A 26,710-nucleotide genomic window follows, 5' to 3' on the forward strand; every position below is an offset into this window, starting at 1 on the left:
CTGAACCTTGGGGGTTCTTGCAGCTCTGCAGCAGCCCAGCTGTGCCCTGCTCCTTGGACAGACACCTGCACGTAGCCAGGACTGCACCGCCACAATCCACAGACCTGGTCACAGCTCTGGTTCATGCTGCAGGTTGGGGCTGCTGACTTTCCTGGCTCACTGAGCAGCAGCACCCACCACCCCCAGCTGTACACAAAGCAGGGCACACGTCTGGCTCCTCCGCTAGCACCACTGAGAAGTCTGTAAGGAACACAGTCGTGACAGCTCCGTGCATCTGTTCCCTGGGTGGGATGACTGTCAGAGCTGCCCCTGAACACCATGACTCATGATACATAACAGTAAGAGATTTGTCCCACCGCAGGGCATTTCCTATTGCACCTAAGCCTGAAGAACTCAGCTCGCCAACTCTTTCTTGCATAATAATCGCAATGTTTATTCTCACAAAACAGCATGGCATGCAGCCCGCAAAATATTCTCCAGCACCTCAGGTTTCGCAGGGCACTAAACACTGTTATGCAAGGTTCCTGAAGCATTGAGAGCCTTGTTTTTTGGGGGAGCATGAGATTGCTGTAACTGACATAAGTCTTCCCCTGGCACTGAGAAATAGAGCCGGAGCTTCAGTGAGGCCAAGCATCTACGCACCCACAAATAAATCTCAGTGGGTCTGCAAACAGTCAAAAACTCACAGGAAATGCCATTGAAGATCAGACCTAAGAGTCCCCACTTGAGGCTGCTGCACAGGAAGGTGCAGGACCGCCTCAGCTCTCACCACACAGGGAGCTGGTTGCTCCTTTGTGCCACACTGATATTAACAGAGCCGGCTAGGCTCAGCCCTCCTGGGAGAGCAGTCCTCTGCCAGCACAGCTCCAGGGACAGCATATTGCTGAAAACAACCCCTTGCTTATTTTTAAAGTCATTTCACTAGGGATACTCAGGGTACCAACTAGTAACGTTTTGCTGAGTGTGGGCATTATTCCTGCCCTAAGGACCGAGACATGCACGCACAGCGAGGATAGCAGCTGTGTGCAGAGCAGAGAGCCGCCCGTTTCTGCTCTCTCTCCTGTCCTGCACAAAGAGCAAAGAGCAGTTATCCTGTTTTCTGCAGTCTGTGGGCAATCAGAGACCAGCTAGTACTGGCTCGTACTACTACAGCCAGCACTGAGCTGTCAGAGCAAGAGTGGGAGGAGCAACGAGCGACGGCACAAGGAAGCCCAATTGTACAGCTCCAGCTGCAGTCACTGACACACTGAACTACAACAGAGCCAAAGGCTAGAGCAGCGGCTCTGCAGAGCACTGGCACTGACACACTGCAAGATACTCTGGGTCAGTCTGCTGCCCTCCCTGTGCTGGGCACAGGGGGTGTGGAGGCAATGGGGTTCAGCTGCAGTCCAGCAGTTGTCTTAGAGGTTGGCAGAGGACTGTGCTGACTTGTCCCGTATTCAGCTGAAGCAGAAGATAAATGAAGTATTTGCAGAATATTTTCTGTGCGTGTTACTGGTGCAGCTGTTGCGAGGATGCCATGCAAGGAGGTGTTCCCAAAGCACACCTCATATGGAGGCAGTGCTACAGAACACCCCAGTATACCCAGCTGGAGGCAGAACAACGACGAAAGCCCTCTAAAGGAAGGTGTAGGGGAAACCTGGGCCCGCTTCCTGAAGCCCTACCAGAAAACTCACAAGACCCACACAGAACCACGAGCCCTCCGAGGGCTTGGCACACACCAGGAAGCCCACCCTGCAGCAGGGAAGTGGCTCTCAGGGGCCTGGGGCTCAACCACCCCCCCCAGCTGCTATCAGGGCAGCTAATTAGCAACAAGATTTTGTTCTGCTTGGAAAATAATTGCTCTCAGTCTTCAGCGGCGGCAGGGTGCCCCTCCCAGCCACAACCGCTTAACAAAGCGCTAATTATGTAAGTGCTGGCATTATATAAGCCGGCACACCTACCCCAGCCCCCCGTGCAGCACCCACTGACCCCTCCCTCCTCTCCTGCAGTGCAGGGCCAGCATCCAGCACCAATATGGGGTATGTCTGTGCTGGGTGACACCAGGGCTCCCCTTGCCTTCCCAAGGCTGAGGATACGAGGAGATGCAGGCTGGGTCTCACCACTCCACCCTGGCTGCCAGTGGTTGCTGTTCTGCTAAGTCACAGCCACACAATACTGTAAAATTCGAGCACAGCATTCTGCCCAACCCTGGAGCTGGAAAGTGCTCTCTGGGTTATCCCCATCGGCTCCAGCATCTTCAATTCCCATTGCTGACTGAGTTAGGGCTAACCACCCCAGCACTGTCACAAGTGTGTCTCTAACCAGACATGGGCTGGCATGCTGGCATGGCAATCGGTGCTGCTACAAGTCTGAGTAGTACATTTTCCATTTCTGTAAACAAAATGTGTCTGTAAAGTGATGGTGCTGCAGATTCAGGACTCCATGAAACATACAGCCTGCAGGTCAGGGGCTGCCCTGGGCTTGTGGGAAGGGCTCTGGGTAAATCCTGGCAGAGGAAACATGGTAGGAGCTTGACCAGGAGAGCATACAGCAGCCAAACCCACCTCCAGGCTCCTCTTGGAAGGAAGTGAGCTGCAACCAATGGACAAGTTTAACAGATAAGGCAGCGCTGCCCTTCTGTTTCTTTTATCAATGGCCCTTTGGTGTATCGATTACCACGAGGTTATGCTGCACAATAAAACTTTCCCAGCCTGAAGGAATCCACAGGCAGCTGAAGTGAAGGGCAGGAGAAAGGAAGAAGCAACCCGAAAGCCAGAGGGAGAGCAAGCAGCTGAGAGCGCTGCGAGGCAGGCTGGAACCTTCGGCAGCCAACTCTGGTGACAGACAATATATCTTCTAACCCGGGGATTATGCAAGCAGAACCAGGCCCGCGTACCAGCCGTGGCCGGGTTACATAAAGCCCCAGGAGCACTTACACAACGCCAGCAGGGCACAGGTAGCAGCCCCAGCAGAGATGCAGAGCTCCAGGAGACGTTTCCATAGCGCTGGAGGAGCACAGGGCACTGCCCCACATCTCTCCTCCACGCACGGCCCAGGAGAAATCCTCCTACCTACCAATGCCCCCTGCTCTCGAGCCCTCCCTCCCTCTCTCAGAGAGGGAAACAAAGCCAGGAAATGCACCCAGCACCCAGCAGTGCTCCAGGGATGGGCTGCATTTGTCCTTCACGCAGGGGATGAGTTACATAAACCTACCGAGCCACAGCGGGAAGCGTCTCCAGAGCTGGAAAGTGTTCAGCAAGCTGCGTGTAGGAGGGGCTGGCCCTCCCCGCCCTGGTTAGCCCAGTTAACTAGTAACCCAGGATAGAGCTTTGCCAGCCACATTCAGAAAAAATGACCAAAGGCATCCAAATCACGAGGAAACGGATTTCACCCTCAGACCTCGCTTGTTTTCATAACAGTTCCAAACTTTGAAAAAGAACAGTGGTTGTGTTTTGTTTTGTTTTTTCCCTTTTAAGGTGGGTAAACACTCATTTAGGTAGAAAAGCTGATTTCCACCCCCAGCACACACGCAGATTCAGAAAATAGATGCAGACGGGGGCTTGCGTGTTCCCAGCACAGTGGGTCCGGCTGGCTGCTGCCATTCCTCTTCTTAGGCACAAATTTCAGGGACTAAGAAAAGAGGACAAGCGAGGGAGCAGGCACTCTGCATTATGCAATGATTACATAAGCATTAGTTTACACTAGGTAGCTGGCAGTTGTGGAGTTAGCTTTATGCCAGGGTGCAAGGGGAAACAATGCAGAGGGGATTACTGCTGCCACACGCTGCCAAGGCCACCAAACCAGCAAACAGTGAGCACCAGCTCACCCACTGAACTTCCATCTCTTCCCTGAGCCCTCGTTCGGCACCTGGTCAAAGCGAGGTGGTGAGAGGCATCTGTTGCTCCTAACTCAAAGGAGCTGCGTGCGAAATAATCCCAGCACAAAGCATCATCCCTTGGTACCTGCGTGCTTCTCTTCCTCTCCTGAAATGCGTTTTCATGCTTTAAAAGCAGAAGTTGTGGGTTTTTTTGGTTGTTTTTCTTTTTTCGAACTATAAGAGAACTTCAGCTGCGTTGCCCTTTTCTGCTCCGCTTTCTAAAGTAGTTTTGGAGGAATTTTTACGGGCTTTGTTTAATGAGGGAGGCATCGCTTGGGAGAAAAATGCAAATTGTTGAGTTTGAGTCTGTGTGCCACCGCATTCCTCTGGCACCTCTCCCACCCAGCGCAGCCAGAGCAGTGACCGAGCGCTGGAGAAAGCTAATAAGAGCAGGATGAAACAGCATCGCTGAAAGAACGAGCTGTTTCTGGCTCGTCCTTTCTGAATGCCAGCACTGCTTTGTGTGCTGCTACAGCGGTCTGACCAGGAGCTGCCAAGTTGTTCGGGGCACTCACACAGCATCACAAGGACACCCCTATCCAAAGCACGCCAAAGCTCACCGCAGACTGAAGACAGCAAGCACCAGTCTTGCCCTGGGGCTGCTCACGTTACAGCTACCCCGCTGGTCAGAAAGGAGGATGTGGGTCTGTGTGGAGGGGATAGGGCTCTTCTTAAGCAAGAGCCACCAGCCCATGCACAGCTGTTCCCCATCAGTTACAGTGCTCCCTCAAACAGAGACACTTTCCCATTGGCAGCACGCTGTGACACACCTCACCACAGGCATTCTGACTTGACAAGCACAATGCTGCACAACCAAGGCTCAGCTCATCTGCACTACTGCTCTCTTATGTCAAAATCTCTCTCCACTCCCCCAAAAATTTGAAGGGCCTCTAACCTTCTGTTCTCCCCCTGTTCATATGACCTACAGTCTCACTTCCAAAAGCATCTTCCCCTCCCACCCCCTTCTTCTCTTTATATACCTATTATCCAGACTGAGTTACATAAGCCACTTGTCTCACCCAGATTCATTTATCCAAACTTACTTTGCAGCATAATTCCTTTCTCTTCTCACCTGACATTCTCCCAGAACTGGCCTCCCTGTCCTGCCACCACCACCAGAGAGATGAGAAAGCAGGAAAAGATGCATTCTTTGCTAGAATCCACACCTCTCCACTAATGGACAACAAACACTGCATGGTTTATTTATATCAAAACTCCTCTTGAAGACCACAGTGTCCCAAACTTGTACAACAAACGGGGCTGGGACCAGTATCTCCCCGGGATAGGTGGCTTCTGCAAGGACCTGACCTCACAATAACACATTACATTACACATTTAGAAAGTTCTTCCAATCTAAAGTTTTTTCTTTCGACACACAGCAACCAACCCAAGGGGCAGCTATCCTCAAAGTGTGCACTGGTGTGAGGGTCTCACCAGCGTGTTCCAATGGGTGGAGGGAGGAAAAAGGAGCCACGCAGCCCTTAAGCCCACTGGCACCAAGGAGGCGATAGGGGTGGGCAGCCCAGCTCTGCCCAGCGAGGCACCAGGCACTTCATGGGGGTGAGATGCTGGGGAAAGCATGCACAGATCTGAGGGGGTAGGGGAGACTATGCTGATATAAAACAGTACTGATGATCAACAACTGCCTCCTCGCTCGCTAAGTACTACTTTTGCAGTGCTGTGATCCAACAGCAGAAACAAGAACAGCCAGACCCAGCATGTCACATCACTTCGGTCTTCAGAATTATAAGCACAAGGAAAGTTTCCTTCTCATATCCCCTCTGGCAAAGCAACAAGCACTGCAAGACTCTGAAAATTCAACTGTTTCCATCGCTGCCTGAGAGTCAGGAAACTGCTGCTCCCAGCACACAGAGGGTGCTCTGCAGGAAAGCAGGAGGGCACGGAAAGCAGAAGGAAACCAAACCCCTGGGTCCTACCTGGGAACTGCTGAGACTCATCCAGGAGCAACATGCTGCCCGGCGCGCTGACTGCTGCCTGCAGCTATTCTGGGCTCAGGGTCTTCTGTATGAAAGTTTCCAGGCACTCCCAACAACTCCTTATCTCTGCCCGCAGCCCCAGATCCGCTCTCACTGGCTGCTCGGCTGGCAAGTGGGAAATGCCTCCTGATAAAGCAGTCCAGGGTACAGGCGGGGAAACCTGTACTTAAGGTTTCTGAAAATAACTTTGGTAAATAGCTCCCGGTGCACGAACCCACCGAGCCGGGACTCAGCATGCAGACATCCTCCCTGAACTCAGCCGAGGCGGAGCGGGGTCACTGTTATATAACTGGTTAAATACGCCTCGTGTTCAGCCTAAATAAAAACTGTCACCGTCTCCTCCCCGGCTGAGCGTCAGGCAACACAGCCCTGCCCCGGGGAGCTGCTGCTGCTGCACTGGGCTCCGCTGCCCACTTGGCTGCGGGATGTGCTTGGGAAAAGAGGTTTGCAGGGCGGCAGGGAGGTGCACTGGGTGAGCGCGGGGACGGCTCGCTCCTCTCCCCCGGCTGGTGCTGCGGGGCTGCGCGCCGCTGGGATCGGGTCCCATTCACACAGCCCGCGATCCAGTTCAACTAGTGGCAGGGATCGAGCCCGGGAATAAAATAAAAATCCTTACATAACCGTAGGGCTCCGGCGGGGCCCCGCGCAAGGGGAATCCCAACAGACAACAGGACGGTCTGGGCAGGGGCCGGAGGGATGGATTGCTGCTGTGCTTCCCTGCTGCACAGCACCAAGGGGGGGCTGGGGTGCAGCAGCGTACAGCCCTCTGCTCTGACAACAATCTCTGTATCTGTGGCACGGTGAACTGCTTGCACTCTGCCTGCTGGTTTCCAAGGAACCGGCACAACCAAACCCGAGCGGTTCGAACCTGTTTGCTCAACAGCTGGGAAAAAGAGCATCCCATTGGTCTCACTGAACCAGTAACTCCTACAGCACTGCCTGCCTGCAGAACGCTCGCAGTGCAGCGAAAGGGCTAGGAAAGAAAGTTCCAAGTTGATAAGGAAATGATCAAGCAGAATTTGCAGGGGCACATTTAGCTCTGAGCGTGCCATGCCTTCCTCCCCACCACCCATCTGCACCGGGCTGTGGCCAAAACCCAAAGATCCGTAGGTCCTGCCCAGTCCTCCTCAGAGCTACTGACTTCTTCGTGTGTCCCTCCACAAACAGAGCCACAGACAGGAGCAAATTCAACCTGGGGATGCTGGAAGTGTGACGAAGGCAGCTCGCTCTCAAAGCCAGCTCTTTGCTTGGGACAACCAGCAGGCAAACTCCTGCTTGGGCTACAGGTGTGCAAGCAGCCATGGCACAGCACAGGCACTCCTTGTTATGAGACCACCTTTTGTGAGAGTCACCACTCAGAGGGCGGTGGAGCACAGAGAATGCTTGCTACTAGCAAAATATCTACAGTGCTTCAGGATATGTCTTTAAAAAAACCCAACATGCCATTTTCATAACTAGAGCTGGCTACATTTTACCAAAGAAAAAGATCATGAAGTTAGTTAAAAAGAGAGAAAAAAGTAGCTTAAAAGAGGCTTGTTACCCAGATAGGCTTTCCTCTTTGCCACCAATTCAAGCACTCTGGCACAAAGGAACACACTGTGTTTGTCAAAGGGCAGAAGAGGGACCAATCAACTGAGAAAAGCACATGGCCAAGGACCTGGCAGCAGGCCTTATACAGACACTGTAGGGCTGGAAGGGGTAACCAAGCACAACCTTTGCATCCGACCAGTGGGTTTCTGAAACCAGGAAGCAAGACTTAAAGGCAACTTTTTGTGTAAATACAGCTGGGTGCTTCCCAAGGCACGTCTGTTACACTCACAAAGCACAAGGTAAATGGAAGTTCAGCGTGTCATGGAAAACGTGACCTGCACCTGTCCTTTACTACAAAGGAATAAAAAGGGAATTTCCTTTTTTACCTTACCGTGCAAGATGGAAAGGAACTTATCAACACATAGCAGCCCTACTGGTGAGGCCATTGCTGTGGGAAGCACACATTCCTTCAGCCCTGAACCACACCTGCCAGCAGCAGCCAGGTCACAAAACAGCCTTCTCCCTGTCGGTCATCTCCTTACTGTTAAGTCCATTTACTGAACAGCTTTCTATGAGGCTAGCCTTGCCAGGAAGAACAACAAGCTCCCTCTCCTACATCACCCGAAGTTGAATCATTTGCTTCTTAGTAAACCAGAGAATCGTTACAGCTAGAAAAGATCTGTAGATCTTTTTCCAAGTCCAGCCATCAGCCCATCACCACCATTCCCACTACATGTTGCACTGTAAAAAATAAAACACTGAATATTTTGAGGTTACTACGGAAAACTCATCAATACAATCAGTTTTGGATTGAGCTGTAAGGTGTGAAATCCAATCTGTATTGTCTCACTGTATTTATATTCATACAAATCTTGGTTTATTGTCGTTCCTACCTAAGGTCATTCTTCACGAGAAACCTGAAAATCCTTAAATCATGAGGGGCAGCTTGGGTTTGTACATGATGCAACAAAAATCTACAGTGCTTGCTCCAAAATGAACGCATCCTATTTTATTCCGTTTGCCCACAGTGTCAGAGGTGGCTGTTGGTGGGATGGCAATATGGTTAAACCTTCCCACCTCTATTCCATGACATGTTGTTGCTGTACAAGAGATGGCAGCAGAGGGGCAGTCTGAGAAAACGGCGTCTGACATGGAAGTGTGGAAGCAAAGGTGGGTCACTGAGTTCCTCTGTGCAGAAAAAATGGCACACACTGACATTCATCGATACTTGCTGAATGTTTGTGGAGACCAAACAGTGGACATGAGCACAGCGAGGCGCTGGGTGGTCAGTTTCAGTAGTGGCAACAGCCAGACTGCGTCACCTGCACTGGTGTGGGTTGTTATGAGTGTGCAGGCTTTTGCTCATCACTGACCAAAACACAGAGACGGTGGTGATGACTGCTGAAAAATAGCATGTTGTAGCTGAGAGTTGGCTCTATCAAACAGCATTACTGTGCTCGTCGTATCAGTCGTAGTTTCTAGGGAAATAAATAGGAGGCATTACTTCAGGAGCAAACCTACGTAATCATCAATGACATGAAGTGATGAAGCTGTGCATTCCACAAATGCTTTTCAGAGGATCACTGTACCAAAACGTACTGCTTCAGACCTGAGTCCCAAGGATTCAAAGAGTGTTTGAAGTAGAGAAGCAAAGAAGCTATGAGGAGCATATCATCCTGTCTAATGACTGAAGGGATTCATATCACAGACACTGATCATCCTGCCAATCAAAGCCTGTCATTCACACGCTTCTCACTGCCCACTGAGATACAATCCTAGCATTTGTCTTCTACTTACACTCAAGAAACTGATTCACATCTCTTCCTACATTGCTGCTGCTGCAGATGGCACTGTGCACTGTAACAAGGGGATTTTGTACACCTTCATTCCATTTCCACGTTATCCTTCATTCCAAGCCCAACGTTAACATGAATCCCAACTGAAAGTACACAAAGTGTCACTTCAAAACTACTTTCAATACTTTATTTTACATGCACAATGATTATCTTACAGCTGTTTTAACTTTGTTTTGACAGAGACTAGCAATTTTTTCACCTAACCCCAAAAGATTTTACCTTGCAGCTTTCTGATGCATCATTCCTGTTTGCATATTTGTAAATGAGAAATAAAGCCTTTGTACTCCTACTCAGAGATTTTTCTCTGCTCACTGACTGAACTGTAAGCTGAAGAAAACATAAGACATTCTCAACATCTGTAGCACGAACTGCTGAGTACTGCACCGAAAAACTTTGAGTTGAATGATGATGGCCGCTGGTGGAAGTTCACTGCTGCAGGTTTCTACAAAGCCTAGAGCAACAAAAGAAAATTGAGCTAATAACTGCAACGTGATGCTCTGTTTCAAAATCCAAAGAACAGATGTCGGTTAATTAAAACAGTTCCTTCTCCTTCCAAATCTGCTGCCACTTCTTGGCCAACAACAGTGTTTAAGCAACAGACAGCTACACAAGTTTTATTGAGCCAGTCATTAAAAGCAGTACCACGCCAGATAAATTATAAGAAAAAAAGAAAGTGACTGCTTGCTTGCATAGTTTAAACTCCAACACAGAACAAACAGAGAAGTGTTTCTCCCTGCCTGCTACATCTGAAAATAAAGGGAGTATTGCATAAAATGCAAGGCAGGGGATTTTCAGTGTGGCTTTACCATGCGACCTTGGCAAAGCGACTCTGCCATTCCTTCACTTGTTCAAGAGGGAAAATACCGCAGCACAGATTTGCTAATTGGCTTCCTTGTGATTCCATCGTGCTGTCAGAAGTTGCAGACGGAGCACGGTACCTCTCAGCAACGCAGTACAAAGTTGATCACTGAAAACATAACATGGGGAAAAGGTACAAAGACTGACCAGAGTGCTGACCCTCCTTGGAGATCCTCTGCCTCCCAAACAGCACGTCTGCAGCCAACGAAACACTGCCAAGCCTATCAGAAAAGCAGGAAGCAGTGGGACCCTCCTGCCCCACCAGGAAGCCTCGAGTAACTCTGTGCTCAGCCAATAACTGCTTGCTCACCCACACCCTGTGCCCAGGTGCTGCTCCCATGCTTGTGCAGCTTTAAGAGCACTCAGCACATGGTGAGCGGTTAAAAAAACCCCACAGACGCAGCGCAAAGCCACGGATGTGGGCACAGAAACATTTCTATTTTGTGCTCCCGCATACGCAATAGCTCGAAGGGAAGGAGAATGGAAAGTGGGAGGGAGCACACGCTGAGCCCTAACAGCATCATCTGACGGGATCAGGCAGCGGCACGCAGCCGGCGGGTCAGGAGGATGCAGGGCTCTGGCGTCATCGCCTCCTTTTAAAGCAGCGAAGTCATTCCGGAGGGTTATGCAACGTTCTGATGTCACCAGACTCAGTGCCACCCTCTCCAAAAGGCAGCTGCCGTCAGAGAGCCTGCGAGGGGGCAAGGAGACACGGGCACTTTCCACCTGAGCTTCTCCTGCTGAGGGCGAGCAGAGGAGATGGGGAAGAGGCAGCAGCTGGCACAAAGCTCTGTGCTGAGCGCACAGCATCCTTCCTCCTGGCTGAGAGCTCACAGGGCTGGGAGACAGGCAGCAATGGGAACCCTGCTCCCAAAATGAAGCAAAGCTCCCAGAGAAGCCAGTGGAACTTTGCCTTCCTGGGACAGGAAACCTTCCCTGAGGTTTCAGCGTAACCTCTCTGCATTACTCACTAGCTGGGATTGCTAAAACTGCAAATGGCAGTATCCAGCCCCTTTTCACCTTTGATATCAATTACATCTTTTGTATTTTGTTCAGCTGGATTGTGGAAACAGAGGACAGTCAGCTCCTAACTTTCTGGCTCTTAGGAAATTAACCTAACTCTCAAATGTAAGGCTTGCAGAGGCAGAGAGTGCACGCTTAGCAGACACAAAGCAACCTCAGAGGTGCTCCTGCCCCTTCCAGGGAGTGAGAAAGTATTAGTAAAAGCTTAGTTTTAGTTACAGCAAGTCACCAGAGGAATGCATGGAGCACCTGCAGCCAGAGGCACGAGTGCTGCCGTGGGGCTGCTCCACGGGCCATACACCTTTATGATGAAACATTCAAATGTTCTCATCCATAAGAACCACTGATAAGGTAATGCAGTTTCTGATAACAATTCCATAAGGTTCAGAACCACACCAGTATGCAGGATAGTAGTTCACAAGCTGATTGTTTTGCACGTGGCAATTACTTCTGTACCTCTCTGGGATGGCACACACCTCCCCTATGCATCCAACCTCTAGTTCAGCACACAGCCTACAAGAAGTCACTGTCAGTACTAAAATCTCCCCCGGTTGTTTAAAAACGAAGCGCACACGGACATTCAGGTTTGGTTTCTCAGATCAGGGCCAAGCAATGTCACCGTTGAGGTTTGGTTCCCCAAAACAGAAACTTCCAGCTTCCTTACAAATAGCTGTGGGCAGATTCCAGAGGGAGCTGCATCCACTCAGAGGTAACCAAAACGAGATAGGAAAGTCCATCAAGAAGGAAAAGAATGGAATGACATCAGCCATCGCTCCCCCCAGTACCCAACTGGTTGTTTATCAATTAGACTACAGGATCCATACCTAGGGGTACCCATCATTGGCACACGTACACACAGTGCAGCTGTGTTTAAAATTCAATTCCTTAAGGTAATTTTCCAGATCACAGAACAGCTTGGGCTGGAAGGGAACCAGTGTTTCCCAGCAGAACATGTTGTGCAGTCAAGGCAAAAAGAATTCAGGTTGCTGGGACTTGTCTCCATTTGCTCGTATAAAAATACCACCAAATTCATGCAAAACTGCAGGTATGTTACTTTCTAATTGTAGCTCCTTTTCTTTTCTTCCACCTGCAGTGCAATTGTATCCCTTCCTGCACACACCATGACTATGAGCTCCAAAGTGCCACAAAGGAACATCATGCTCAACAAAATCCATTTTTGCTGTAATTTTATGCAGGTGTTTTTACTCCTCAACGACCAAGCAGAAATTCCAAGCACAGCAGCACCTTTTTAACCAGAAAGGCATTCCTTTTGCAGGAGCCCAAGGAAAGCAAAGACCTTTACAAACCTGCCTCACCTTTGGCTGTCTCTCAAGTGAAGTACTCCTGCTTCGGCATCTTGGGAAACCCAAAACTATGACTATCAAGTGGCATGCCCAAGTTCAAACAGAAAGCAGACACAGAGACGCATTCTGGAGCACACTCCACAAATAAGAGGTGACTCTATCTGAAGCTGTGACATTATTGAACGTGACAGGCAGAGCCGAGTGGTTTTAAGGGGTTTGAATGAGGAAGAGGGTCTCTTTCTTTCACCTTCACCAACCTTCCATGTGGATCCAGTCCCTCTGGTCTTCTCTCAAGAGGAGATGCCAGTGCCTTCACCCTCCAAAGAGCATGGAGTGCGCTCTATATCAGCACCAACTGTGTCTCTGCTTCATTCCCCTCCTCACGCCCCTAGGCAGGGCAGTACATTCTGCACCAGCCCTTCAGCAAGGAAGGAAGAGGCGATTCTTCTGAGGTGGGAAGGAGTGCAGACCGCCTCTGCCTCCTCCTGCCCTCTGTTGGTCAAATGTGGGTGCCACAGAGGCCTGGGGAAAGGAAGAGGGCATGGGACAGGATGGGACAGCCGGCAACAGAGGGAGGAGACAAAGCTAATGGTGTGAATATTGCAATATCCCAGCCGGAGCATCTAGTATGCTATTATTTGGTGCTGCCTGGTCTGGTATATCTGTATATTAAGAACTGCAGTAATAGGGTGACACTGGAAAGCTGTCTGTTGCTGTACTCCAGGAGCACTGACTTCAATCCCCATCTGCTGTACCACACACCTTGCAATGCAAACACAGCCAGAGTTGCGAGAACAGCATCCAAATGCCTGCACTTAAGGCTCTTTTCAGACACCTGAAACAATCAGCTCTTAACAATTTTTCCTTTGAAATATAATTTAAAAAAAAAAAAGTGTTTAACCCGTATTTTCTGAGGCAAGAACACGACCAACCTGCCATGACTATTAATAGCAGAAAGACAGCAACATGTATGAGTAAGAGATAATGATTTCCAGAATAATTAGAAGATATTCAGAAAGAGGGAATAGCAGAGCATTATAATAAGAGTCATTCAAACCCTCCATGCAGTCATTATTTTGCAAGACAACTGTAAAATTATTAGTTTTATAATTGTTGCATCACTACTATTTAAAACAAGTAATCATTTTCAGTTTGGGGAAAACATATATGCAACCTGGTGCCCTTCCAAGGAAGTAACTGGGAAAAACTATTAATCTGTTAAATCTTTCACTGCTTGAAATGTGCAAGAGCCACCCCACAGGGGAAGGATTCCCCCAGGGTCCCTCATGGGACATCTACAGTATAACCACAAAACCAGGAGGGAGGAGAACAGCACTGCTGGGAACAGGGAGAACAAAGCTTTAACAGAAATTATTAAAACCAAGACTTTTCCAAGTTTCATGGTATAAACATAGACTACTTCCTTCCTGCCTAGCAATACATGTAACTGCTCTCAGGAGGATTTTGATGAACAAGGGTCAACTACACAAAGAGGACTACAGACACACAAAATAAAACAATCACAGAATCCCTTAGTTGTGAAAGACTTGTGAGATCAACAAGTCCAACCACCGATCCGACCTACCAAGGCCCATCACTAAACCACGTTCCTTAGTACCATGTCCACAAAGTGATCCTCTTAAATTTGAAGTTAGCTATACTTCACAATCCAGATAACAGCATCCTAACATTCTGTCAGGCAAAATTAAAGCTGAAAAAATACGAAATCTCAGAGGCAATCTAGCTTTGCTCAGACTGCGCTTGGTAGTTTTCTCCTTTACCTAATAAATAAATTCAAAAACACTTTGCATTATCACTATGCAAACTCCTTTTACCCCTCATTATTTCCATTGTTTTGTCAGTCACTGAAGGAATATAAAATACAAGCATGGCATATAGTATTCTGGTGGACATTAAACAGAGCCACTCCTCTGCTAATAGAAGTGTTTCTAAAATGTCACAGCTCCTCAGGCTCTGCTGGGTGCATGCTCCTGTGAATGAAGTGACAAGGTCACTGCCAGCCTCTGAGCCATCTGCAGCCCTGCAATCACCTCGTTTCTTACCACAATTAACACTTCCACTGCTGATTTCTCATGAGAAAGTCACCATGTGACAAAAAACAGAGTATATAAAATTCATTTGTACAAACCTTTTCTCAATATTTTAAATCACAAGAGCATCTTCAAGTGGCAAGAAGGAATAAAAAGACTCAAGGACAAAATACTTAAAAACCAATAATATTTTTGGAACTGGGACAAGACAGTAGTACCTGTATTTAACATATTCTATGCTAAGAAAACGAGGCCTATGCTCAATAGTACATTTAAAAGCCTGTGCACTCTGAATTTAAATCACAATTGAAATAACTGAAGATTGATCATCAAGAATATAGTGGCACGCCCACAGGGTTGGGCCATGGTTTAATGACACAAGGAGTTGGTGGCAAAAACATGGAATTCCCACCAGCCACGCACTGCTACATGCCCAACCACCAAACACTTCTGAGATCACGTCATGAACAGAACCCAACCTTGCTTAAAAGATACTTTCCAGAGCAGAGGTCCACAAACAGCTATACTGGTCCCAACTGAAGATGATACTGGGGCCACTACAACTACGTGAGCACAGAAGGTGACAACTTTGCCAGCGTTGCCATTCTTCATATAGTGAAGAAACGCTGCACGCTGTCAGAAAAGAACAGCTCCCTGTTGATGAAGATGGGATAATTGCCAAGAACATTCATTCAATTGTTTACTTGTGGGCAAAAAGCATGATGTAAACATATTTAATTTTCCTAGATCCTCTTAATAACACAGGGAATTGTAAAGTGATGTATCCATATCTTTAGATAACTGCTTTCCTAGAACACACAGCCGTTTAAAAAATTCCAACCTCCTTACGAGCTACAAGCATAGCCTGTAAGAAGATTCTCTGGGCCAGAAGACCTACATCAAATCCCAACTTAAACTAACCACCCAGATATGCAGGTCCCCCTACCAGTCCCCAGACAAATCCTATCCCTTGCACTACCTACCAAGACGTCACTCACCAAATTTAGCAACACCAACTTTGTGTAACAGAAGTACGCATAGATTCACTACCCCATTCACTTACCATTCTCATCAAGTAAGTCCTCCTCATCATCCCCATCATTGTCCTCCTCCATCGCCTCCTCATCTTCCTCCTCCTCCTCTTCCATATCCTCCTGCTCCAAGTCCGGGTCCAGGTCCGGATCACTCCCTGAGATTGACTCGTCTGACATGACTCCCAGCGGTGCTCCTTGTGCATTACCTGCTCATGTTCCACCGTGAGGCAGCCCTGTGACAACAGAAAACAAAGAGGTAAATAAGGAGCCCCGAAAATCCCAACCTCCGAGCAGCGCAGCTCCAAACGCTAGCACTGCTACCACATGGAAAAGGCTGGATGTCCTAGTAATCTTTTAAATAATAGTTACATCAGACCACACAAAACCCTGTGTAGAAGGCAGATGCCATGGGCAACGTATCACGGTGCAGGCCCAGCCTTCTAGAATCGATATACTAACCAATCATTCAGAAAGCATCTCTTTCTTGGTATCTTTGACACGTACGCAGCAGGAGGGCTCTGTATTTATGTCTGATCATACAAAGATACAAAAATAAATACGTTATGTGAACAATTTCAGAATGCTGCAGTCCAGACAAGAAGCACAAGAAAAAAAGGATCGGACTCAGAATTCCCCACTGCTGTGCTACGCTGATCCCTGAGCACTGTAAGCATCACTGCAGGACACAGGTGGCAAGCACCCCGTGTCCCAGCCATACCCACTGCTCCCCACAGCCTGCAGCCACCTCTCAGCCACCACAGCAGGGACAGCGTTACCTCAATGACAGCACAGGCAGAAAACAATCAGGATCCCATTTGTAAAGGCTGTATGCTCCTCTGTAAACGGGGCAAGAAGAAAAGCAAACATAAAGGAGGGATGGACTAGTGGGAATTGCAGAGTCACAAGTTTATCCAGATCACACATTGCTGCTTCTGGACAGTGATGCCTATCTGGGTACTCCTCCATGCACAAAGAATTATCATGGGTGAATGAGAAGAAATACACTCTTTAAAGGAAAATAAAGAAAGCATCACAAGGAATGTAAAGCAAAGGATGCTGGAAGTCTGAAGGTTAAAGACAACTCAAGGCTCCCGGAGCAAGGCTGCAAATCTGACACGTATGCTCAATTATTCCAGCTGAAGTAATCAGTTTCTGCTTTGCCTCTATCAGCTTCTCAGTAACACTGAAAAGCATGTTTGAGAAAGAAGAAAATAAACACAAGGGAAGAGCAGGCTTTGGGGGGATTCACTCTGAAATAGGAAGAGGTCCTGGTAGCACTCCACCACCAGGCAGACAGCTGAAGTCCTCACTCTTACACATGTGGTGCAAAACAAGCACTGCAGACATGAAGCAATCAGAAGTTTTCTAAATTTGATGCGTGTTTCAAAACAGTTTCGCTTTGCTTTTCAAAAGCTTTGGTGCCCCTTGCAGCTGATACAGAGCCCTAGGGAAAACAAACATTTTGCTCTTAGAAACAGCCGGGGTTGTACTCAAACCTACCTGTGCCATTCAGGAGATGAGCTGCATTGGTGTATTTCTGTTGGCTACCTGGGATTTCAAGGGAATTACCCATTCCCACGATGCCTACAGCATACCACGTGTGAACACAGCCTCTGCCTTATTCAGGGAGGAGAAAAGATCTGTTGTGTTTACCCCTCTCCAGGAAGCCAAGCCATGCATCAGCTGAACATCAAATTAGGATCCAGACAGCCTCTCTCATCCACCATATCCCGTCTTTTGGCAGAGATATAAATAATGTAGCAGCTTTTGGGCTTTGCTTTTGAAGGTAGAACACTTTGGGTGGTGAGTGCAATGCAGTGACGATGAGTGAGGCCCGGCTACAGCCTAGGAAGCTTCACAGGCTGACGAGTTCAGACACACTCCTGTCCTCTTGGTGTTTCTCCCTCTCTGCACAGCAATAAAAGCACCATTTCTTCTGTCTGAAGCTGAGAGAGGAATACGGAAGGTTTAACGCTAATACCTCTGTGGTGCTGAGGAGTAAAGAGGATTCCTTCACCTCCCCAACCTCCAGCCAGTATCTGGGACTCATCAAGATTTGTCCCTCAAAGCCTGTTTTGCAACCAAGACATCAGTGGGCACCGCGGTGACTGCCACAGAATGGAGCACAGCAGCAGGTCGCAGAGGGATTTGCACGGGCAGTTTAATAAAAACAGGTATTTCAAAGTCAGCATTGCATAAAGCTCTTTGCTTTCAGCTGCACCGTCAGATGTTATGGTATTAACCATTTCCCCTTCCCTCCCTCCTTTTTTCTTTTTCTTTTATTGTTTCTGGCCTTAAGACTCCTCTTACACACGCAGAGCACATCAGCACTTCAAACTGGGAGCAGCCCTAGGCTCTTTGGGGTGGGGAATTCATCTTTCTGCTGGGTCACGTGCTAGCAAGGTTTGAATCACAGATTCATAGAATGGCCTGGGTTGAAAAGGACCACAATCATCATCTCATTTCCAACCCCTGCTATGTGCAGGTCGCCAACCAGCAGCCCAGGCTGCCCAGAGCCACATCCAGCCTGGCCTTGAATGCCTGCAGGGATGGGGCATCCACAGCCTCCTTGGGCAACCTGTTCCAGTGCCTCACCACCCTCTGGGTGAAAAGTTTGGGTATTTCCTAGGCAGACCTCAGCCAAAGATAAAGCACACAGATGGATCGCTAACAGCGTAATTTTAACATATTGTGTAAGATTAAAAACCTTTTAACAGTTTGCAAGTAACACTGCAATCTAGTAGGAAATAAACCTGAGCCAGCAGCGTTACTGGCCAATATTAGCCTGGCAGATCCATTTTCTTATTATTTCACTTACTTTTGAACCAAACTGGATGTAAAGCCATCCTCAGATGATTACTTTGATTACAGCCCCTTCCCCCTTTGCAGCGATTGAGTTCTCAGCTGTGACTCACAGATGCCTGGTGGCCACACACTGCTCGCTGGAAAGGAAGAAAGCAATTCTCCTTTTCCTCTTGTTCAAACTGCAATGGAACTCAGTAACAGCAAAGAAAGGCAAGGAGCTGTAGAATCACAAAGAGGAGGGCATCTGCTCGGTGCAGACCACCGCACAGGGGATGGCAGGTGCCCCTCTCCCACCCGTGTGGCACACCCGGCCTGAATCCACATTTGATGCGAGCCCACTGTGATTTATGGGAAGCAGAAACTGAGAGAAACAATGTCTTAGAAAACTCTCCCACCCGTCAGTTTGGGGAGACCTGCAAGTCTTGCCCTCTAGGATAAAATCTTCCTTCCTGCAAAGCACGGTGATGCTGAACTCAGCACGAAACCGCATGTTCCCCGACAACAAAAGCCTCTCTCGAGAAAGGGTGGGAGAAAGCAGGGAAAAAAAGAAGAGACAAAGAAAAGGGAGAGCTAATCCTTCCCTTCTGCTGACACGACAGTACTGGAATGGGAATGTGACAATGAGCATTACATAAGGCTGCTCTCACCACCATCCCCAACGAGACAGGCTGGCATTACACAACACGGGCTGGTGGCACAGTCCCTGCCAGCCACTGCTCCGGGCTGCGGACACACGGCAGGGCCAGCTTCTGGCAGCCCTGGAAGAAATAAAAGGGACATTCTTCAGGAGATGGCACTGCTCACTTCCACACGGACTTCAGAAGGAGCACTGGAACAAAGGCAGAATGAAGCAGCAAGCTCTATTTGTACATATGCATGTATGGAGAACTATTTGCTACAAAAAGGTTGATTGCATTTAGTTAAAAAAAAAATTATTTAGTTACTCTAAAGTTGATATTGGCTTCCTAAAAATAAACTCCTTCAAAACTCCTGGGGAGAGGAAATGCTCACCCCAGCTAACCGCCCTATGGAGGGGAGTGCTTAGTGCTGCACCCCAGAAAACCCCAGACCGTCTGAGGTAAGCAGCAGTGATCAGTCCTAACAATTACTAATATTTCTCTGTGTTAACATCATAACTGAGTAAAAAATTCTTATTTCACAGAATCACCCTTCATATTTTCAGCACTGTCAGTGTCCGTATAGATGGCATTTCTGATCCTTCCTAAAAGAAAGGTTAGGAACAGGAAACATCCCTCTCCAGATCACAGAATGGCCTGGGTTGAAAAGGACCACAGTGCTCATCCAGTTCCAACCCCCTGCTAAGTGCAGGGTCACCAACCAGCAGACAGAGCCCAGAGCCACATCCAGCCTGGCCTTGAATGCCTGCAGGGATGGGGCATCCACAGCCTCCTTGGGCAACCTGTTCCAGTGCCTCACCACCCTCTGGCTGAAAAACTTCCTCCTGATATCTAACTTAAATCTCCCCTGTCTCAGTTTAAAGATCACGGTTTTATTTCCAAAGCAAACAGCATTTCAGTATAAAAGCTACTTGCAAGTCAGCTTTTACATGCTTTGCCCATAGCACCTACAGCTACAGAAGCCAATCAGCACCGAAGAAAGGAACAACATCCTGAGCAAAGACTGAGAAGACTCAACAGAGGGATGTGGCACACCATGATTCCAAATTCATTGCACAGAAAAGATGAACCTGGATGAACTAGCATGAAGGACCGCCCAGTCTGGAATTCCAAGAGACAAGATTTCAAAAGTCAGCTGATGGGAAAGTAATGCCAAAGCCTTGTCTCTGTGAACACACAAAGGTAGCAATAGGTTGGCCAATTTTGACAAGCAAGGAAGGTCCAGACTATAGAAAGACCCCTCTAGGAGTTTAGGCTCTTATTACACATAAGTGGTAAAGAAGTTATGTAATAAATTACAGCAGCGGAACAGAGCAGGGAAGGCAAAGAGCTAATCCCTTCTCAAAGAAAGCTCAGTCACTGCCACTCTACAAAGTCAATCTATGGCTCTGGATGTTGTGATATGACAACATTATGGCTCACCTACTTGAAGAGTGACCCAGGGAAAGAGCCTGACACAGCTCAGAAGCAATGTTTTCTTCCTTCAGAATGAGGAAAACTGCATGTTTTCTCAATGCTGAAAGGCCGAGTGATCTATTCCACTTTCTCAGCACCGCCCCACCCACACATTCTTTTTTTTGCCCAGCAGAGAAGCACACTTCATTACTGGGGAATGATTCACTGTCTGTCTGTGACTGTGTCTCCGCTCAGGAAATGTGTTCCCATCACCGGTGGTCCAGGGCAACCAGCAGCCCCCCTGAGGCAGATGCCAGTCCCACTGCACACCACTACCCAGAGCAAACCACAACCCAACCCTGCCTGTGCTCAGCTCTCAGCAGTTCACCGCTGAGCTTGCAGAGGGCTGGGAACTCGTTTCCATGCCTCATCCTTCTTCCTCTCCAGCACTGGACTCAAAACTGGGTTTCTGGTTTAAGCAGTTTTTAGAAAAAGACTTCAAAACACGTTTGTCCCTCTTCATTCCCAGCCCCACCTCCAACAATCATTACAAAGTATTACTTATGCCACCTACAGTTTACCAAAGTAAGTCCAACACAAGCAAAAAAAGAAAAACTCTCAAAGCAGGAAGGAATGGAAATACACAGTTTTGAGCTCTCATGAAATAAAGATGACAATAAGCATATGGCAGACCCAAAATGCTCCTGTCTGCAAAGCAATCAGACAGCAAACTTATTTTTACTGGCTACCACTGCAGATTAAAAATCCATTAGAGGATTCAGAACTGTCAGCAGCATGGGTTTCTTCCAGAGCCATTCCTTCCAACAGAACGTCCTGCTGGCAGACGGCCTGGAGGATTTACAGTTAGTGCCACTCACAAAGGGCACTTTTCTGCCGGTTCTGAGATCAAGGTTACCAAAAACTTTCATCTTCACCCTTCCCACTGAACATATCAAAATAAATCAGTCACACAGATACCTTCCTACCCTGCACAAACCCAACCTAGCATCTGTTTCCCTCCTGCTTGCAACCAACTGGATGAAAGAGCCTTCCATGCTTTTGTCCTTAGCCACAGATTTGCCACTTGCTTACCTCCAAATTTTGAGTATATGACTCTACACACTTGAACTTCCTTTCAGTAGAGCCTTAAAAGCCAAACAAGTTTGGCAAAAGAGCCTCACAAATACTGCTAACACAAAGATGACCTGGGAGTCACCGCACCATATTGGTAAAAGTGACAAGTGCCCACTCCCAACAGATGTTAAACATTAATTACCCTTATGAACAAAGGTATATCCAACGCTATGACAGGAAGGCTCAATTGAAAAGGGACTCTGGTAAATGAGCACCACGACAGTGCTGTACACAAGTAGCTGCTGGCTACTGGACACAGCTCCGAAGGAGTAAAAGTGCTGCTATCCGTCAAGCTCATAAAATGACTTAATGCTGATAAATGCTAGAAATGTCTTTTGTAGCTCTGGCTGGCGCTGAAAAGACACTGCTGTACAGACATTCACACCAAATTCAGCCCAAACATTGTTCCAAAATGCACAGCATCCACCTGTGACCTTGGGAGAAAATACCTTTAGTGTATTGCTTCTTCCAAGAAGCACAGGTCTCAGTCAAGGGGCTTTTCCAAGCCCTCACTTCATCCACGGAAGCTCACTGAGTGGTGCTGCAGAGGGACACTACAGCCTAGCAGCCTCACGCCCACCCGCTGATAACCCCTGAAATGTACTGGGAGGAGAATATCTTGTCTCACTTTTATTTTTCCTCACTAACGAGTTATTAATTAGTGACCGAATCAAGGCTGCAAACTCATTTCCCTCAAACTACTCATTTGGCAAATGGTAGGAATTCTTGGTCATCATTCACTGGGCAGAACCCTGACATTTGAGCAGTGACCCTTTCCTCTTGATGGACATTTGGGTACAACCGAAAATGGTGATGGGGCACTTCCAGAGCAGATTGACTGGCAACACTGTAAAACTCACTGAATTTAATTCCTACTCCCTCTTTATTAAAGGCAAATGGCAGAAACTGAAGTCTGTCAAGAGGCTGCACCTGCTCATGGCAATGATAGCATATGGATTCACACAGAGGTTGCACACTAACAGCAGGGGATAACAGCTTTGTACCTCACCCCGTTAAAAGAGGCATTTTGCTGACCAGAAGCATTGATTTAGTTGAAATATAAGATGTTCTCTTCTGTGTTTTTTTATGAGTGCCGTGGCAAGTAGTGGAGGAAAGAAAAGGCACCTCTAAACAACCGGGTTGTTTCTTTTTCAAGGGAGAGCCAGAAAAAAGAATTCAGAGTCCACATGATTAAGCAGATCACCTATTCCCTCACCGTTCTCTGCTCATTTACTCATTATCTGGGTCTTACTTCTTTCAAGCAGTTAACTACTGTCCTTGCAGCATAAACAAGCTCAGAACAAGCAGTAAGGGCCTCCCTGCTCATGCTCCCTCGAGAACAGGACGTGCACAGCAGACCTGGCTTCAGGTTGGCTACTGCAAAGCTCCCAGTGTGCTGCCTTATAGCTTCCAAAATTTAAAAAAAATACATAATTAAGGAATCCAAAGCACACAGCTTGCCCACGAAGCTCTCCTCCAGAGGTAACAAGATCACATCCCAGCAATTATGTGAACAAAGTTGGATACAGCCTCCTCTGGGGTAACGGCTTTTCCCCAAATATTTGATTTTATCTCAAAAGCACTCACTGCTTCATTCCAGACGTTCTCCATTCCGTGCAATGGTTACCTTGCAATTCATTAAGGAAATTGCTTTACCCTGTTTAGAGCTTGTAACACACTTCCTACAGCAGTTTTGTAGGGTTCATTTTTTGGTCCAGCTCCCTCCATTTATTGATACCTACGGGCAAGAAACTTGAAGCCCAACTGATGATGTCACTCTAAAAAGAACTAAGTTTAAGAAAACATCCCAAGCCTTGTGGAAGAAATCTGCAGCCCAACAGGCCCTGCCAACCCCCCTCATCCTGTACCTGGTAGCTGCACTTAGCTGCACCAAGGCTCTCTGTACCCCAGCACTTCTTCCAAGGAAGGAATTCACAGCTCCCACACCGCTCCTGCAAAGCAGAAGTGTTTCACCCCAGTGGTAAGCACTCACAGTGCAAGAGTCATCCAAATCTCCGGACAATTATGTTACACTACAAATGCTGTTTCTTTTGCTTTCGACATCCACTGATGCAAGCAATAAACAATAAGCATAAATAAACCGGAATAATATGGTATGGCAACAAAAATCCTATGCTCACCCCATCAACGAGTGACACAGCAAATGCTCTTAACCACCCCAATCACAAAGTAAACTACCAACAGACCTCCTCATGTAAGTCCTTAATGATTTAAAGTATTTAATGATTGCTTCTATCAACAGGTCAGAGCAATTCAATGCAGGTACTAGCATTAAAGGGGCAAAGAAGGGATAAAGCTCTATTCCAGGGAGCAGGCAGCTCAACTGTCCTGAGCCAGGGGACTGCAGGCAGCCCAGAAGGTCCTGCAGGGCAGTGCAGCTCCTCTCCCCCAGCACTGCTGTAGGACTAGGAGAGGCAGACCTGTGTATGGGGACAAAGGGAAGCGATGCAGCTTGCACCATCCCTGCAGCAGAGAACAAGTGGGTAACTGCTACAACCTCACAAAGAGGACTGTGCTTTGCCCATCACGCCCTCAGCTTGAGACCAGAGGCTAATTTTTAGTATCTGAATGAAGGAAAACCACTTCCTTCAACTCTCAGCCTTTGTTTTTGTGTTCTGCATAATTACACCTGAGATAAGTAGATACTCCTGGGCTGCCCTAGAACATCAACCTTTTCCCAAGATCTCCCTTGGGGTATCAATATCTTATTTCATTCTTGTTCAGAAACTTCTGCTTCCATCTCAATCTACCCTACACCTTACTGCACGCTTCAAACCCACGGCTCTTCACACACGATGCTTTCTCTGCTTCAGCTCTCATAACAGCAGGCCCCCAGTCCATCCTACACAACCAAGGGCCACCATGGAATTCTGGCCATACTGTATGCAGTGCCTTCCATTCAAGTTCCCTGCAAACTCTGTGCTTGTTTCACCCGCTGCCAAGCTTCACCCCAAGTGCTCCAGGCAGCACAGCTCTTCTTATGCTAGGAATGATGTTGCTCCAGAAACCCGAAAGAAAACTACTCCTGCTCTCCAGTTCCATAGGTAACTCCTTCCATACATTATAACCTCACACTAAATGCCACAGGCAAGTGAATATGGGGGTAAGGAGAGAAGAGAGAGGTCTCCTCAGCAGCTCTGAGAAAGCCACCAGTCTGGGAGAGGACGCACATCAAAGCAAAACGAAGCATACAGACTGGCATCTTTACCTCCTCAGTTCCACAGTCCTTCCCACAACCCAAAACCACCCCCAGACCCTTGGAGGATTAACTCTGCTCTCCCCCATGCTTCCCTGCCATACACAATAAGAGGTGGAGCTGACAGAGTATTGGGCAACAGCAGCATGAAACAGATAGGAATTCAGAGGAACAGCCAAACACTGTTTCCTTTCTGTCCCATCCTCTTCTCTTGTGCATTTTGATTTCCTACAGCAGTAAACAGCAATTAAAAAGCCACCCACAAAGAAAACAAAACTCAGAACCTGTGAAAGAGTTCCAAAAGCCTAAAAAGGGCTTGAGTTTGGGCTTCTGTTGGCTAGCGCATAACACAACACAACCTTGCTAATGAAATCTAAGTTAGTGAAATCTAAAGGCAGTCAAAAATAAAGGCAAGAGCCAACACCTTTATTTGCCAAAAAGACCCTTTTCTGTAAGATGAAGTTGGGACTCTTCTTATTAAGTTAGTTAAACCATGGAATTGTAGAATGGCTTGGGTTGGAAAGGACCTTTAAGATGATGTAGTTGCAAACCCCTTGCTGTAGGCAGGGACACCTCCCACCAGACCACGTTGCTCACAGCCACATCCAGCCTTTTCATTCCCATCTCCTCTCCTGCAGTACTAGCGGTGCATTCTTCCACAATAACAACAGCTGCAGTTAAAGCAGCAAGACCTGAAAGACTACAGGCACCACTCAAAGCACAAGACAGTGTATTTTAACAAATTTTATACTCTTAAAAGATTTAAGAACTGAAGGAGCAAAGTAGCAGGTTCAGAAATACAAGAGCCATTGCTTTCAGAACCATTCCTGTTCCCAATGGTTAGGAGGAGAAAAAGAAGAAGCCTTGAGCTTAAACTTCCTTCTCCCACTGTAAGGCTGCAAGTAAAGGAGCTGTTCATTTAGAACAACTTCTGGCTCCTTTACAGGCTTCTTTTTGTCAGCAAAATGTGTCAAATGAGATGACTGTGAGGGCAGCGAGAGACTTCATCCTCAAGGCAAGGAAATTCAGATTAACATCTAAACAGTTTCCCTCAATAGAAGGGCTTTATCTGCAAGCCCTGCTGCCCAGGACGGCTCAAGAGTGCAAAGAACCAATGTGAGAACTTCTCTGCCTTCCTAACACTACAGTATGAGTAGCAGTGGCGTGCAAGCAGCTTCTGCTGGGGAAATGCACTCAGAGGGAGACTTCTCCCAGTAGGACAGGAGCACCTCCCCTTTGGGGACAGGTTGAGAGAGCTGAGCTATTCAGCCTGGAAAGGAGAAGGCCCTGAGCAGACCTTATAGCTGCCTTCCAGGACCTGAAGGGGGCCTACAGGAAAGAGTTTTTGTGAGGACAACTAGAGACAGGATGAGGGAAAACGGTTTTAAACTGGAAGAGGGTAGATTTAGACTAGATATTAGGAAGAAATTCTTTACTGTGAGGGTGGTGAAACACTGGAAAAGGTTGCCAAGTGAAGTTGTGAATGTCCCCTCTCTGGAAGCACTCAATACCAGGCTGGATGGGGCTGTGAACAACCTGGTCTAGTGGGAGGTGTCCCTGCCTACAGCAGGGGGTTGGAACTACATGATCTCAAAGGTTCCTTCCAACCCAAACCATTCTATGATTGTTTGAATCTCTGCCTTTTTCTTCATTTGAATCATATATGACAATATTGCAAAGCGCTAGACGTAAGAGAAATCCCTCAACAACCCTCCATTCATACTGTCTGCCACGTCTACTCACTGTGGGTGCAGGTGTGTGACACCAATCGCACACAAAGCCTGATCTTTTAGGCTGAGGCAACACCTCTCCTCAGGAGAGGAATGGGGATAGCACAGCATCACAGAATGCCCTGGGTTGAAAAGGACCACAATGATCATCTCATTTCAACCCCCTGCTATGCGCATGCCAACCAGCTGCCCAGGCTGCCCAGAGGCCACATCCAGCCTGGCCTTGAATGCCTGCAGGGATGGGGCATCCACAGCCTCCTTGGGCAACCTGTTCCAGTG

The 26,710-nt window shown here is 47.8% G+C and overlaps 1 protein-coding gene across 3 annotated transcripts in view; it reads right to left on the reverse strand.

The window, feature by feature from the left end:
* The window catches only part of RAD54L2 (RAD54 like 2), a 53,837-nt gene that overhangs the window by 22,670 nt on the left and 4,457 nt on the right, over nucleotides 1-26,710 (reverse strand). The window contains exon 2 of one of the 3 annotated variants that reach the window (XM_085235565.1): nucleotides 15,542-15,745. In XM_085235565.1, coding sequence (XP_085091691.1) covers nucleotides 15,542-15,689 — 148 coding nt within the window. In that variant the 5' untranslated portion in view covers nucleotides 15,690-15,745. Of the gene's footprint in view, nucleotides 1-5,796; nucleotides 6,453-6,472; nucleotides 6,771-15,541; nucleotides 15,746-26,710 lie in introns of those variants that run through there. The other 2 variants (XM_085235564.1, XM_085235566.1) reach the window with 2 other exon arrangements.

This window comes from Meleagris gallopavo, chromosome 14 (assembly GCF_905368555.1).
Source record: "Meleagris gallopavo chromosome 14, MGAL_WU_HG_1.1, whole genome shotgun sequence".
NCBI classification, from domain to species: domain Eukaryota; kingdom Metazoa; phylum Chordata; class Aves; order Galliformes; family Phasianidae; genus Meleagris; species Meleagris gallopavo.